Raw genomic sequence first — 16,180 nt, forward strand, 5'->3', positions numbered from 1 at the left:
TGGTGCTTTGGTTTCTTTTCACCCAGCGTTTCCACCTTATATCAGGCTATGTAAAAAGAAAACTCTGAGAGCTGGGTTATTGTTTGTATAACAACAGGGAATTAAAGAACACCAAATAAACACATCATTAGCATAAATTAATTGAAGGGAGAAAACAAACAAGAGGATCAAGGAAACCAAATAGATGAGTAATTAACCATTTCACCAGTAACAAAGACTGAGAGCCCCAAACTAATGAGAAAGACTGAGAGCGTCTATTCACAAACTTTCTGTATCGTAGAGTTCAGCCTGAATCACTTATCCGGTGGACGTTTCTGGAAAATAAAGCTGCCTTTGCACTGCTGCAGTTCCTTGGCAGGCATGAGGCACGCTCTCTCCACGCACAGCAGATCGCCAGGCATGGCTGGCAGCTTGTGCCAAGAGAGCAGCCCTCATCTCAGCCTGCAGCATTTCGCCTGCCCTTTGGCCTCACGGCATCTTCTGCCTGCGGTTCATCTCTTGCATCCTTGTGCAGACGTGGAGGGGTCTTCAGCTGGGTGCCTTGCTTGTCAGTCCACTCCTGCAAGCCCCAGTATAACCCCAGCAGCCCTGAAACATCTCTGAACAAGTTGAATAATTTTGTCCTATCCTATTTTGTACTGAATTTTGTATTGGACTTGTATTGGATTTTGTATTGAATAGTCATTCTCTGCCTTTTCAAATTGCTAATCATCATGTGCTTTCCCATGATTTGGTTTAAAAGATTCCCAGTCTTTAATTCTTGGATATTCTTTCTCTATCCCTGCTTTTTTAGAGGCTTTTTTTTTTTTGCTAGTGGTTGACAGTGCAAATCCCCAAAGCACTCTGCCTGGCAAAACTGGGAATCGACCAACAGAAAGTGAAAACATAGCAAATCAGTGCAGCCTCCTTTTATTGCACCTCTCTCAGCTGACTGCTTGGCAGAATGTGGGCTCGGTGATACGCTCAGCCTGACATCTTCTGCATTCTGGACAAGGCATTGCTTTCCCCTTGCTTGGGACTGTGGGTCCGTATGCTGTGTCCTTCAAAGGTCAGGTAGGAGTTTGAGATGAGGCAGGAACATTCAGTGCAGTCATCCATATGTCTCCACAACACACAGAGTTTTTACAGTTTTTGGTCATGATGCCTCTTCAGTGACTTTGATGCTTTTGCTTTGAGATGCATTATTATTACATTTTTAAATGTAAATATTTATGTATTATGTATTTATGTATTAAATACTGCTTTTACAAGTACCAGAATAATGAATCTACACCTGTTCCACTGTTTAGCTGAGATTATTTTAACTACCTTCAAATTGTTATTTAAATATCAAGTAGAGGGAAAACTGTCATCAGTCCAGTTTGTTAAATGTAACGCTAGGGAATTCTGCCTTCTAGTGGGCAGTTTTAAAATTCCCGTCATATTTTGTGGGTGTACTTACGATTTATTCAGCAATAAGAATATTGTACTGTCAGCATTTGCTATAAAATTTGAGGGTAGAGATTTCCAGGGAGGAATAGGGAAAGTTCACTTAATGTTAGAAAATGACGGTATTTTGCCAATGCTAACTGCAAATACTTGGCTGCAAGTATGCTGAGTCATTCAACAGTATGTGAAGCTTTTATCTTTTAAATTTTGCTTGGACATCAATATAATTTCCTATATGTTTTGGTTTGGGTTAGGGGTTTTTTTTAATTTGTTGCACTACATCTTTTAATTTCAGTAGCTTTGTAATGATTACTGTAGAATAAAAAGAAAATTACCAAAATATTTAATTTACTTTATGGATAAGGTAAATTGGCTATTCACTACAGTTGTAAAAGGACAATAAAATTAAAGGAAGAATTTTTATGGAAAGGAGTCCACAAGTTAAAAAAATCTTATCTCAAATTATTTTAGTATAATCAGTCTGCCAGAAAATGTCAGACAGGCTAGGCTGTGCGTTTGCTTTAAAGCACTGAGACAGGTTTTAAAGAACAATCAATAATTTTTTTTCACTATAGCGACTTTTCAATCGGCTTACGATAAGATGATGAAAACAGAGTCTGTGCCTCGCCCCTGCCATTTCTAGCAAGGCTCTTCATTCCAGCCCTCTGCAACTCGAGTGACTAGAGCCATCATGCTCCTCTGTTGAGCCAATAAGCAGGGTGTTGTCTTTAAATTGGTTTTTAATTTACATCCTACCATCTCCATATAAATTTTGCAGATTCTTTCTGCAAAATTTTGTAAGGTACGATGTTCCCTGTCTACGCATATAGCTAGACCTCTCCAGGCGCTCAGCATTTTGTATCTCAATTATTATGACTTTTTTTTCTCTGACTTTAACAAACATAATCTGCCATGTTAATATCCTTTCAAATGCTTTGATAAATAGGGGTTTTTTTTACATGACTCCTTTGAGTGTGTCGTCTCTTTTGTATCCCAACACTGGGGTCTCCTTGTTCTATCTAGCATAAGCTGCTTGTCTTCACCTTCCAGGTCTTCCCTAGATTGTCCCTGTGCAGGACATCTCAAGACAGCCGAGAGGCAGACTCCTACTTCTCCTTGGCGAGTGATGCTGGCCTTCATCACTTGCTGGTGAAATTTTCAGACAGGGATCTTTGTGCTGATACCATTGCAGTCCATGACTGGGAGGTGTTTTCTATATAGACTTGAAAAGTTACCTCCTTGTCTTCCTTTATATTCTTCTTTAAACATTCTTCTGCTGCGTCACACACAAAACAAAATCAGGGAGCAGGAATCTTGATCACTGCCCATCACACTATTTGCTTGATTTCTTTTCCTCCCCAATTTGTTTCTATCTGTTTTTTATACTTAGGCGTATAAGCTAAAAAAAAAAAAAAAAAAAAAATGGGGTAGGAGTTCTTTCTCTGTTTGGTTTTGAATTTGTAGAAATCATGGACACTTTTGTCTAGGAACACGATTCCAAGTTTTACAGCAATGCAAATAATAATTTATATTCTTGCAATGGCAGTAACCCTAAAACTTGTAAGCAAAACTAAATCTTTGAGATGAAAGTATTTTTTATTTCCACAGTGTATTGTTTGACCGTAGTACTGTGCTGATTTACACATGATGCATGCTGGTTAATAGGGTGCATAGCCCTATTTTGAGGGAGAGGAAAGCTTGAGATATGGAACCAGAGTGAGTTGGCAACAGGATCAGCATTAGACCTGTCTTTAGCTAAGACTTGTTCTTGGATTTTCAGACTTTTGCGTTCAGCAATTTAATATCTCTAAACTCTGGTATTTGTGTTAAGTCATTATCTGAGGTCAAATACAAATGCTGTTGGCTCTGCATAGTAATTTGTCAGAAGTTAATTGTTTATCACTGAAGCGTAAGTGGATTCCTTATCTATCAATTATAATTATCTATCAATTAACTAAATATAAATTATAAAAAATAGTTTATCTTTGCACAGATAGGCATGTTTGAACTTCCTTATTTTAAGCAGTTCCGGCATTATACAATGTTTAGCTCACAAGTTAAAAGTAGCTCAGTTATTTTGAAAAGTGATTTATAAAAAAGCCCTTTACATTTTTTCTCCAAACATTATTGCAGGGCAGATGGTTCAGATTCTGTTGTTTAACCACCCTCGTTATGTGCTCTCTATCTTTAGCTCGTATGCTCTATTTTGACGCTATCGCATCTTTGTGTTTGTTCAGGCTTTTCACTTAAGGCGGTATTTCAAAGGAAAACACTGGAATTTTCCTTCAAAAGGGGGCAAAATACTTTCACCTTGTAGAAAGGACATGTTCCTATTTAAAAAAAAAAAAAAAAGAAGCCTCCTCTTGGCATGCAGCCCAGCAATACTATCAGCACAATCTAGCAGCTTGGCAGCTTTGCGTGTTGCCATGTTCCCCTTGAGAATTAGAGGGAAGCTATTCTCCGCCTTCGCGAGCCTGCCAAAGGATGGAGGACTTTGATCCTTCAGGGTAACGTTAGAGTAGTTCTCCTCCCAGGTACTAAATGTGACAAAGCGCATTTAATTTATTTGCCTTTTGTATAAACATTGAATGTTTTCAGTGCGAATCCAAAGATTTAGTGTAGGCCTTTTATTAATACCAAATAAACCTTACTTTCTTGCTTAGACATCAACATTGATGAGTCTCTGGATAGGGAATTTCACCTTCAGAGCACTAAAAACAGAAGTAAAAACTTTATTAAATAATAACATGGCTTACTTTAATAACCTATTTAATATGATGTTAAACTACATTTCTTTATAAGTATTGATCTTTCAAGTTGTTCTATAAGGGGTTTTGAGGGGGTTTTTTTGCAAGTCATTTTTTAACTCTTTTATTTCAGGGTTGATATCTTACGCAGAGTACCTATTTTTGCTGACAATCCTTACAAGTAAGTATTATATATTTAAAATATATATGTGTAAATCCTCAGCTACTAACAGCTTTCCAGGAACTTTTTCTGATATTTTTTAGCTTCTAAATTTCTACATGATAGTAAAACGTAAAGAACTATTGTATATAGAGTGATAAGGCATTAATGTAAATGGATATAACTTTAATTGATTGCAACTTACTTCCATAGTGTCATAATTGGTCCGTAGCAGTACTTCAAAAATCATGATAATCCCTGCACCATGGGATCAGAAAAGTCTTCCAAGAGACTTTGAGAGAGGGGAGACATTGGTTACAGGACCACATAATGAGGGGAATATAGTAGTCTTTTGTCTTTTTGGATAGTAGTTTTAGTCATTTTGGACAATGAGACATTAACATTCATTATAGCTCATGCAGTGGTGTAAAAAGCTGTTGTGGTGTCTGAAAGGTTGTTGCCTGTTATTCATGTGTTCACATATGCAATGGATGATATACATAAACAGCAGAATTCTGCAGCGTCTTTTTGTTTGACTTTTTAATACTTTTTTTTTTTCCCCCTCTGTTCCTTTTGACTTTATTTCCTCCAAGTATTTTGCATGTATTTCTGTCCCCTCCTTTGCCTCCTTCCCTTTTCTCTATCAGACACTTTTTTAAAAAAATTTTTTATTTGGTACTTGCTTTGTCTGCAAACAGCAGGTATTTTTTATTGTACATGGAAGTGATCTTGGATTTTCTGGGTTTCTTCACCCATACTTAGTCTGTGCCATCCTTGCCACCTCCCTGTGCTGTTCTGATGAAGTGTAGGTGATGCTGGAAAATACCGAGATTTGAGATAAGATGTGTGCAATGAGCGTGATGCAGTAAGACCCGCAGACTAGTAGTGAAGTAGTCCAAATGCATGTCCATGTAATAGTTCACATACAGTCTTGTTTGACTGACTTCTATAGGTCTAACATTTTAAGCAAGGGACAAAACCACGCATACTAGATCTCATGGTATCAGTGGATGGGGAAAGAAGAGAAGGAAGCAGTCGTTCTTATCCCGATAGACTGTAGATGCTCGAGCCTTGTCACTTCTGTGGCTGCGAGGTCCATGGCAGGTGCTTAAACAAACAACAATTGACAAATTTTCCTTGCTCTAGAAATCCACCCTCTCATGGTGTAGTACAAACAAGTAACGTTGGTCTCCAGAGAGTGGAGACAAGTTATGTCCAACCTTCACAGATAATGACCGTCGGTACACACCTCTCGCACAGTTTAGATAGCCCTTTTGCAACTTCCATCGTTTCTCAGCAGAAGTGCATTAGTTCCTATGACACGGCATGAAGGGTGATTTCCCAGGAAACTTCAGCTAGTACAGAGTATTGAATAGTATATATGCATTAGGATAATTTATTTAACATACAAATATACTGTTTCACCGGTAGTGACTGTCCACTGCTACACGCAACTTGAACATGAGTTATACCATGTGTTCAAGTGGTTTTTAAAATCAGAAATAATAGAAGAGTCTAGCCGAGTTGGAAAGCTGATTTTAAAATACTTTTTGCAACTCAGAAAAAGAGGGATTTTTTTTTTTAAAAGGACAACCACAACAGCCACACTATAACTTCAGAAGAATACCTTAATTAAAGCTGCAGAAAGAGGTGCCAAAGATTCTGTTTCTTTAAAAATCTATGGCAGCTGAAAGTAAATTCATGCTGATTTATTGGCTGAAACAATTAGAAAATTGAAGCAGTATCAGAGCAAGTTGTTCCACTTCTCCAGACAATCGGGTAACACTATTTTTCACAGAATTTACATAGGAATGTATTGAACTGCAAAAACAAAGGCACCTTTTGATGCAGGATAAAAATGCAGCGCTAATGTTGCTGCTTTGGTTACACAGAGGGCTATCATACCTATCAGTTTGAAAGCAAATGTCAACAAGTGTTAGTGCCTCTATCTTTGCCTAACAAGTATCCCGTGTCAGTCAGCTCCCAGTTACACGGCCTGTCTCTCTCACTAGTGAGAATTAATGTGAGACTTAAAGCAGCCATTAACATTTAAATTACTTCTCAGTCACCAACAGAGCAATAGAAAACAGGGTAAGAGTCACCAGGTTTCCAGAGTCCCGGTTCCAGGACACTGCTGACCAGACCGTGCTGCCTGGCTTACGAAACCACTGTCTGTAACAACACTGAGCTTGAAACCGCAGTTTTGTGGCAGACAAAGGTTTTATTTTGCCCCCTGTGATCCCTTTTCTCTTTTCTGCGTGCCTTGTATCATCACTATCTTTTTTCTTCCAGTGCTGTATTGAATTTCATTTCCAGCAATTGGTTAATGGAGCTTCTCGTAAAGCCCTGCCTGGCGAAGGAGCCCAGGAACTGAATTGTCACCTTCACTCAAAGTTTCGTTTCAATTAGCCAGTCACACAGGTTGACAGCTTGGTCAACGTAGGAATAGTTGGAGGGGAAGCACCTAAGTCTAACCTGCACTCACAGCCAAGATGAAGCTCTTCTGTTCAGATTTTGGAATTTTGCCTGATTCTAATTAAATACAAATATATCTGAGGTAGTCTTTGAACTATGCTTATTTTACGAACACATACCTTTGGGGTTACATCATATCAGATAAGTATGTCATCTCTGAACAGTATAAGCAGCTTTGGGTCCTATATTTTCAGTAACAGCTCTCTTATCTGAAAATTGCAACACAGATGGTATGAATTACTATTAAATACATCAGTTACTTTTATTCTCTAAATATGTTATAGGATAGGCTCTTCTTGCTTTTGTACTAGCAACACAAATTTAACGTGTGGCATTTCCATGGAAAGGAAGCCAGTTTTGATTATTGCATATTGATTGTTGCCGGGGAAGGGCTCTGCTATGCAGATTGCAACGGTATTTATAAAATATCCCTGCATCACAAGATTGCTCCACAGAGAACATTGGTTGGCTGCTGAAGATGTAGTTATTTCTATAATGTAAAAATAGAACTTTCTTTAACCATCTTGTTATCACTTAAAAGGAATGGGATGTTTCTTTAACTTGTTCCCTTTGCAGAAAAATTCTCTAAAAAAAAAAAGCCAGACTTAAAACTTTACAGGATGGAGCTGGAAGAATATATTTCCAAAAGAAAAACTCTGAAGGCATTAAGAGTTTTTTAGAGATACTGCTTCACTGCCCTCATGAGTCCAACATTGTTCTTGGAAACATGAATATATTCTAGAGACGATAAGTCCGTGGCTTTCATATTAATGCCTGACTTGACTGGGTTGTGGAATTAATTCACCTGCTCCAGAAATTACTGGGATAAGTGCTTGCTACTGCAGTGAACTGTAACTACATTTCAGCGGCATGCTGCTCCTGTGTGGGCTTGCTAATGAGCGAGGCCACCTCCTGTAAGCAAAGTAAGATCAGGAAATTGTGGGAAGGAGCTCAAAACACACCATGTTTTTATAGCGCCTGCAAGATTCAGAACTCATTACATTTTTGTGTTGAAAAGAAATATCCACTCAGTGAAGGAAATGCAGGGTAAAATTGTATAAAATTCCTGAAAAAATCAGCTCGATGGGAGTCATACAAAACATGCTTTTGTCCAGAAAGGCCAGCAAGAGTGGTTTATTACATCTCACTAACATTTGAGTACACTGTTTAGGGAGGAAGGAGAAGGGAAGGAAAAACCAGGCCTGGGGCTAACACAGCGGGAGCAGGAGCCGAGAGAGCTGGCCGCCGTCACAGCCCCGGTCTGTTTGCTGGGGAGGGCTAGGGAGGACTGCAGACACTGGCGTACAGTCGTGCATGCGAGAAGTACCTGAGGAGCACACTAGCTCTTTCACGCAGTTTCGGAATAATTATTGGTTTCTCAAGGCACTTTCCAGTCTTCTTACCTGAAAAGGAGCTCTAATAAACAAGGCAGAGCTAGACTTCAGAAGTGACGTGGGATTACGGGGACATCTGTAGAGAATACGTAAGACTGGGACAGTAAGACGTACAACATTTCCACAGTCATTGGAATCAGCTGGACAGTCGTGGCTGTACTTAGGCACTGCTGGCATTTCTTGCTTTGCCATCGCATAAATTATCCCTTGGAACGGTAGTAAAATGCAGTTTAAAATGTTTGCTTATATTGGAGAAGGTACATATGGTTTACTGGAAATATCATGCACATGCATAACCACGGAGAACTGAACCATAGGCAATATTCCTTTTGCATTAAATATTTAAGTACTAGTGTAAGTGTGTGTGTATTTACAATAAAGTTCTTTTGCAATTTGTTGCAGAACCCCAGACTGGATTTCAGATTGCCTTTAAAATGTTGGATACAGATGGCAATGAACAAGTTGAAAAGAAAGAATTCTTTAAGGTATGTGTATTTATATGCATATTAATATTAAGGCATTTAAATAGTTCCATGGATTATATTTGCTAAATGAAGATTCATTAAAATCTTCAAGCCTATTTTTCAGTCCAATCTATGATCACATACTTACTAAAATACTTTATATGAAAGGAGCACATACCAAAGCTACAGAAGTACTTATCATATTTGAATCCACTTTTATAAATGTTACCTTTGACTTGTATCTAAAAATCTGTTACTGGGAAGGTAGGAGTTGGTGTACATCCTTAATCCCATGAGCTAATTTAAATAAACATCTGGAAAAGTCTTCTATTTTCTAAATATTTTTCATAATTTTTTTTAAATTCACCATCCTTTCTTGGTTTTTATTCATTTTGTTTGCTGTTGCACAGACTTTTTACCAATTCATACTTTGGACAGTAACAGCAGTGTCTCCCATATTTTGTATAAAATATAGGGGAGAAAGGCAGATGCTTAAAAACCGAAGAAAACCTTGCTCTGATGTTTTAAAGAAGAATAGGCTTAATTATATAGTTTATTCAACTTCTAAGTATGTAACAGGAGACTGTTAACTAAATACTTCTTGTCGAAAGTCGAATGCAAAATTAACTGACATAATTTTGAATAGACTCCCATAGCTTAATTCAGATCCTTCATTTGTATTGGAGGTGACTAGAGAGACAATTTTATGAGAAGCTGAACTGGCTACCACAATGCAAATTATTTTCTGTCACTAGGATAAAGTTAAAGATGATCATTAATGCAGCAACTCTAGAGAACCATAGAATCTAAAACCTGCAAAGATACACCTGTTGATAGAGAAATTACCAACAATTTATTTAAGTGTACTTTCATAGCCTTAAACTCTGTATTAATGATACAATAGCTGTTAGCATGTGTTTTGTGCTGATAACCATTTTTTCAGTGAATTGTCTCTTAGCAAGATTACAATTGATGAGTCATACTTAAATATATTTTAAAATATTGTAAAAATACTTTTAGACTTAGTAGTACTATTTTAAATTAATACTTGAAATTAGACCATTTCCCAAGACCATGTTCCCAGAAGCCCCTAACTGAGCCTGCAGGTACCCTACACTCATTTGTTGCTACACAAAATATTTTAAGCTTGAAGAATTTGCTCTGTTAAAATGTTAATTATTCTGCTGATTAAAAAGAAATCAAATTCTAACTAAGACTTTATTTTTAACCTACTAAACCTGGGACAATCCTAGTGAATTGTTATCAGAGTAGCAGTGCACTGATCACTGAAATACATCTGTCATGGCTGTATTGCTCATTTACAAAACAGTATGTTACAGGGGAAAGTAAGTCCATGAACACAAGTGAACATGCTCAGCCCGTAGCGCCTCTGCACCAAAATGCCATGTTAGCAGTACTTCCTTTAAATAGGTACTGTGTCAGGTAAGCGAATAAGGAGATTCTTGCAGAAATACAGCACACCCCTCCTGGGGAGACGTACAGTATGTCATATATTTAGTATCCATTACCCATTTCAGGTAATTCTAATTGAATCAGCCAGCATGAACAACAGAAAGTCATCAAAAGTAGAGGTGAAAACATTATACAGATCATTAAAAATAATTTGATTTCTGTAGAGGCAATCAAATTAAATGAAAATTATTCAAGTTAGATAGATTGTTACTTTGCATTTCCTTTATGGGCTGTATTGGTAAATTAATATAGAGTGGTAAAAAAAAAAACAAAACTATAAATTGCTATGTCAACTCACAAGAATCATTAAATTCAAAGAAGTCCCGCAGGATGCAAGCTAGTCAAAAGATTAATTTTCTCACATGACTGTTTACTTAACATTTGTAAGCAGTGACTATTTTAAAGCAAAAATTGGTTTTTATAGGTTAGGTTTAAAAATAAGATTTTTTTGAATGTAAGAATCTGGAAAAATGTGTGTGCGTTAATCTCTGTATACTCTAGTTCTGTATGCGCCATAGAAAGCTTCTGTATTTCTAATAAATTAGTGAATTGTGTGGCTAATCTGTCATTTGTCTTGTCCCAAGTGGCATCTCAGGAAATACATCTGAAGTATTCTATAGTTATTTCCACACTATATTCAACAATAATATCAGGACACATATGTAAGGAAAGGGCGGTGGAAAAGCATAGTGCAGAAGCAGTAATTAGGAGGACGCTTACTGTAAGCAGGATGTGATGGGAAAAGAAATTTCAGTGCTACTCCATTCTCTTGCTTTGTCACCTTTTCTTCTCCCTACTTCCCACCCGTTAGCTACTGATTAGACATCTATGTAAGTCTACATTATCTGTTGATCTAGACTGTAAATTCTTTGAGGTAAGAACTTTGCCTGTTTGTTTGCAAAATGTCCATCGTTCTTGGAATTGTGTATATCTCAACTCTCACATGTCGCTGGATGAACAGGCACAAGATGTCCAGTGCATCATTCAGGAGAGGGCGAGGGGTGACAAGCAGACCCTACGACCCAAGTCCTTAGAGCCTGCGGCGTGGGATGGAGATAGGCGGTTCAGACCTGGAGGGATCGGACACCAAAAGAGTGAGAGATGCAGGATTTCCCAGTAGATTCAGTGCTCTTCACTAACGTAAATGAATGTTCAGGGAAGGAGATCTTGAATGCAATTCCACATTTTCAACAAGAGAGTTTATCTTGTCCTCCGTAGCCTTTCCCCTTCTGTGCACGTTTTCCTCCTTTCCAGCAGGAGTTAAAAGTCTGTTCCTTCCCAGGGACAGACCCTTGTTCTCTCTCCTCCCTACTTCTTTGTATTCAAGCCAGTCTATTTTTAATTTCTGCTTCGTCCATCTTTCAGTGGTAAACATTCACAATACAAGAGACATTTCAGTATTAGGGCCCAGAATCACAGCAATTAGGGCCCAGCAATCTGTATTTTGAGGTAGGCATCTGCAAGGATCTGTTGCTTTGCCGTGCAGCTCCAGGGTGAAGATGTGGTAGAAACAGCATGTTCACAAATGTTAGTTGCCATCCTTAAATCGGCCCCAGCCAGAGTGCAAAGAATTGTTTCTCAGAGCCATATTATCTGCATCTTTGTGAGGACAGTAAGATACTTCTGTGAACTCTGCACTTCCGAGACATTCACACGAGTCTTGGTGAGGGGGCTTTCCAGACATGTGCACATAATAACCCATGCACATTAATCTGAGACCTCCCATCAAGAATACAGCTACCGAAGATCCCCAAATCCCCAGCAAGTGAGGAGTTTCCCTAACTCTGTCCTGATGAAAGATTTCTAAGTAAAATTAACGACAGTTCAAAACTATTGGGAATGGAGGTAGGGTAACACATAGCAAGAGCTATGTGATTTAGACTTTCTAAATGGACTTTTTTCACTTGTCTTGGACAGCAGATACCACAAAAAAACTTGGAGAGTTTCATCTAGGGCTGAATGAACCAGCATCCGACACTGTCAGCAGTTCTGGTGGTTTGGTACAGAACACCTCTGCAGTCCTAGAGCATCTACAAGCACTGATCTCTCTCAAAACAACTGGAAGATGCAAAATCACCTTTTTTTTTTTAAGGTAGCCTTTCTGCCAGCTCGTCTTCTTCAGAAAAGATTACTTCTTAGTATGTTTTCACTAAAGAGGCATTAGTTGTGCATTATAGGTCTCATTATCTTCAAATTAGCCATTAGTATCTTCCAACGATGAACAGATATAAATATTAAATACAGATAAATGTCACATGGAGCAGCTGAGTATTAGAGTCCGTTTCTTGAGGGCAGAATTCTTCTCCTTCTGCGAGTAGTTGCTCATTGTGCACTATAAGGACTACATACAGTGTAAGAAAACAAACTAAATCTTCCAGAACACTTGTGAAAAAAATTATACTGTGTGTCTGTGCTCTTTAGTAGTCTCTGCAGATTTTTTTAAGAGGCATTTAAAAATAAAAACCAAAAGACAAAATCATATTTTCTCTTGTTAAGAAGGTATTTGCAGTTGTATTTCTTGTGTTTGAGCAAAAGGGATTTTTCAGGTAAGAAAAAATTTAATTTTTCAGTGAGAATATGGGCAAGTAGTTGTGTTTATATCCAGAGCTCTATATTGCTATTTTGCTATGAAGAAATTCATAATGCTTTTACTGTACTAGTCAATTGTTTTGTAAGTGATTAAAAATAAAAAGAATTTGGAGAAACTTGGAAGAGCTAGTACTGTTTAATTGTCTTGTTTTACAGTATTTATTTTGATAAAAACTATAAAGGCATGTCATTCAAAAATAATAATAGAAAGTAACTATCCTGAGGAACTAAAAAACTGAGGCTATGAAAAAAACAGAACAGGTGAATTAGTCAAAATTTGAAGGCCAAGGGAAGACCTTTGCCAACATGAACAGTTAGCGGGTTTTTTCCTACTCACTACTTAAAAGCCCATATTGCTTCTCTGAACAACATAACAAAAAAAGGAAAAAAATAAAGCCCTAAGAAGGGATTTGAAAACCCCACAAAATAATGGCTATGCAAATTCAGTCATGGATTTTCTTTCCCAGTTTTAATGGGCAGGGTGAGGGATCACTCAGAAATGTTTGAGTAGCTTCCAGTTGAGCAGCTTTGAAAACCCTGAGCTTTAAAAGCATCTTTCCTAAAGTCTCAAAATCCGGAGTGATCGGTGTAAGTCCATATCTATATCTGAAATGTAATAAGTCCCTTGTTCTTTCATTTTTGCTGTCCTTTTGAGGATTCATGCAAATGTCTGTGAAAGGTAGGTATACCCTGTGCTATGTTAAATCACTCATTCTTGTGGCAGTGTTGACCTAACAAGCTAAAATACAGTCAAAGAAACCTTGCAGCTGAGATATACTTGAGGTGCTGCAAATTAATGCACTTTCTGTATTACCTTAAAGCTCTGCTTGGGACAGTGGAAGTTGAAATGTGAGTGTTTTTAAATGTGAGTCATTTCAGTACTTCTAAAAATCTTCTTAGCTAACACATTCAAGATTCAGTTATTTGTGGGGTGGAGGGGAAATTCAAACCACATTCTGCTTAGTGCCAGTTCTGAAAATACATCTGCTCGTTTAATTAAATTATTCTTTGTTAGTTGTATAGTACCTCATTTGAACAGGTATGGTTTTTATGTCTAGATGATCATGCCTGTAGCAGGACTATGTAAAGCTGTCTAGGAGGACAGCATGAAAATCACAGGATAATTTTTGTTTCCTGAATGACCCTTGATGTTATACCCCTGAGTTTCAAAATCTATGGAGTGAATGCTAAGCTTCTAGTGCAAGAAAATCTCCTCTAAAAATAGAGCAAGCACTGGGTTGCAAGAGATAGATTCATATGCTTTGCTTGGCTATATTAACTACAGTAGATAAGACGTTCTGGGGAAAAAGTGTGTCTGAATAGCAAAATATCCTTAAGTATGCAAATATTCATCATGACTAGAGAACCTTGCAGAAACGTAATGACTTTATAATTAAGAAAAGGTGAAATTAATGCAAGTTTCTGAAAAAGGAGGTTCTTGTAAGACCTAATTTGTAATTTTCCTGTGTTTTTTTCGTGTTTTAACAAATACAGCTACAGAGAATCATTGGGAAGGAAGATGATTTGAAAATAGCTGGAGATGAAGCAGTATTTCGGGTATGAAATAGAAATACATTTTTCTTTACAAAAACGTTGTCATATTTCCCGTGAACATTCTTATTTTTTCCAGAGGTTTTAGATAAGTATGTAAGCATCAGTATTAGTGCTTTAATTAAATGAGAATGCATGATGTGTCAACTACTTTCTAACTGGGGAAGAAAAATGTTTGTCAATTCTGAATCTCCTGATGAAATGTATGCAATTAATATATTTCATTACTGTGTAGCCACTCCGTTATTTAGTTTCTGTAAGCCTCTGTTTCAAAGTAACTCTCTTCTATTTATGAAAAACTCAGAAAAAACTCTGTGTTGCCGTATGAGAAAAGATGGCTTTCCAAACAGAAATTGATACCTTAAACATACCTAAGTGCTGCTGTTGCAGTAGTATCAGCTTATTCTAAGTTGGTCTGAAATGTAATTACTGTCATTGAGGTGACAAAGGCAAGGATTACTTCAGTTAGGTCCACTTCCAGAAAGAAATGGCGTAGATGCAGACCAGAAGAAACAATCTTAGTATGATCTTCCAGCTGGGTTAGAAGTTTCACTGGATTGCAGATGATTAGCAAATGGCAAATACATGGCGTCAAAGAAAGGGGCAGGTAAATTCCTGCTCCCTTCTGGCTGTTTCCCCCTGAATCCTGCCACTGCAACCTACCTTCTTCCCAGGCAGAGCCTTTGCCAGCTGCCATCTCTTCTTCAGGCTGTAGAGACAAGATACTCTAGCCTGGATGAGACTGAATGAGACCGAAAACAGAGAGGGCGATGTCCTGAGCATACTGAAAACATCTTGGGAGAAGCTGATGAACCAGGGCGAAGTAGGGGGAGAGTACAGAGGGATTATCTGCATCCATTACTACAAGGTGCTGCGTACATCAGCAGCACTACTTTTGTTGCATGCTTAAATTGGATGGTGTAGCCGAAGGATGTTTTTCTCACCACAAACTTGCTTTCAGTTGTAAACTGAAACATTAGGCATGAGGCAGCAATTGCTCATGTTGGAAGCATTCAATAAGAAATTTACACAGGGCTCTGCTTTATAAACCTATCATGCGTCAACAGTTTCTACGAAGAGTTGGTCCAGCTTGTGTTCTTTACTTTTTCACCTGCCTGAGGAAAAAATGGAAGTGGCAGTATTGCTAACACCTTTAATATTTACTAGGCATAAAAAAAACTGTCTTCTGATGCATAAAGGCTTTACTTCCTCAATATGCATCCAGAGTTCAGTTAAAAATTGTTTGACTGACTAACAACCATCTCCTTTTTTGAATCTTTTCATCAGTCACCAAATTAAAATAGCTAGGATTAATAGGGTTGTCTGCTCCTCAAAACTTATTTCAATTGAGACTTAACTGCCATGACAGTGAAAGAAAAAGGATCTTTATTCTGCATGAATGCACAGCTGTAGTATAAAATTTCCAGAGAAACTTTGATACAGTTGGACAGATTTAGTTATAACTACATAAGCTTATTGGGAGCTAATTAAATACCTGAGCCTGAATGTCTCTGTTTTGTTTTTTGTCTTGCTTCAAATTTTGTCTTCAGAATTCTCCATTGAGAAAAATCTGAAGTTATTGTAACCAGAAAATACTATTTAATACACTTTCTTAGCAGATTATAAATGGATTTATAGTATGTTCAAAAGAAGAATTAAATAGTTTTGGGGAGTACAGCTGTCTTGAAATTCTTCTGGTTTCTATATTTCTACTTGGCAAAGTCCAAATTATCACTTTTCTTCTAATTTTTATTTTCTCTCCTGTCTCAGTCTCTCACAAAATAAGTTGGTTGTCTTTATAAGCAGTGACTCTAACTATACAATGTAGTCAGTGCATATGTTTTTACCCCTTATTCTTAATAATTATGGCACTCGGAGTATTACTTTCAAGCAAAGCAG

The 16,180-nt window shown here is 37.5% G+C and overlaps 1 protein-coding gene across 5 annotated transcripts in view; it reads left to right on the forward strand.

The window, feature by feature from the left end:
* Positions 1–16,180, forward strand: part of MICU2 (mitochondrial calcium uptake 2) — a 151,298-nt gene that overhangs the window by 110,832 nt on the left and 24,286 nt on the right. For 3 of the 5 annotated variants that reach the window (XM_030042316.2, XM_041118415.1, XM_030042318.1), the window contains 3 exons: positions 4,309–4,356; positions 8,607–8,689; positions 14,225–14,287. In XM_030042316.2, the coding sequence (XP_029898176.1) occupies positions 4,309–4,356; positions 8,607–8,689; positions 14,225–14,287 (194 nt within the window). The remainder of the gene's footprint in view (positions 1–4,308; positions 4,357–8,606; positions 8,690–14,224; positions 14,288–16,180) is intronic. The other 2 variants (XM_041118414.1, XM_041118413.1) reach the window with 2 other exon arrangements.

Source organism: Aquila chrysaetos, chromosome 19 (genome assembly GCF_900496995.4).
Source record: "Aquila chrysaetos chrysaetos chromosome 19, bAquChr1.4, whole genome shotgun sequence".
NCBI classification, from domain to species: Eukaryota; Metazoa; Chordata; class Aves; order Accipitriformes; family Accipitridae; genus Aquila; species Aquila chrysaetos.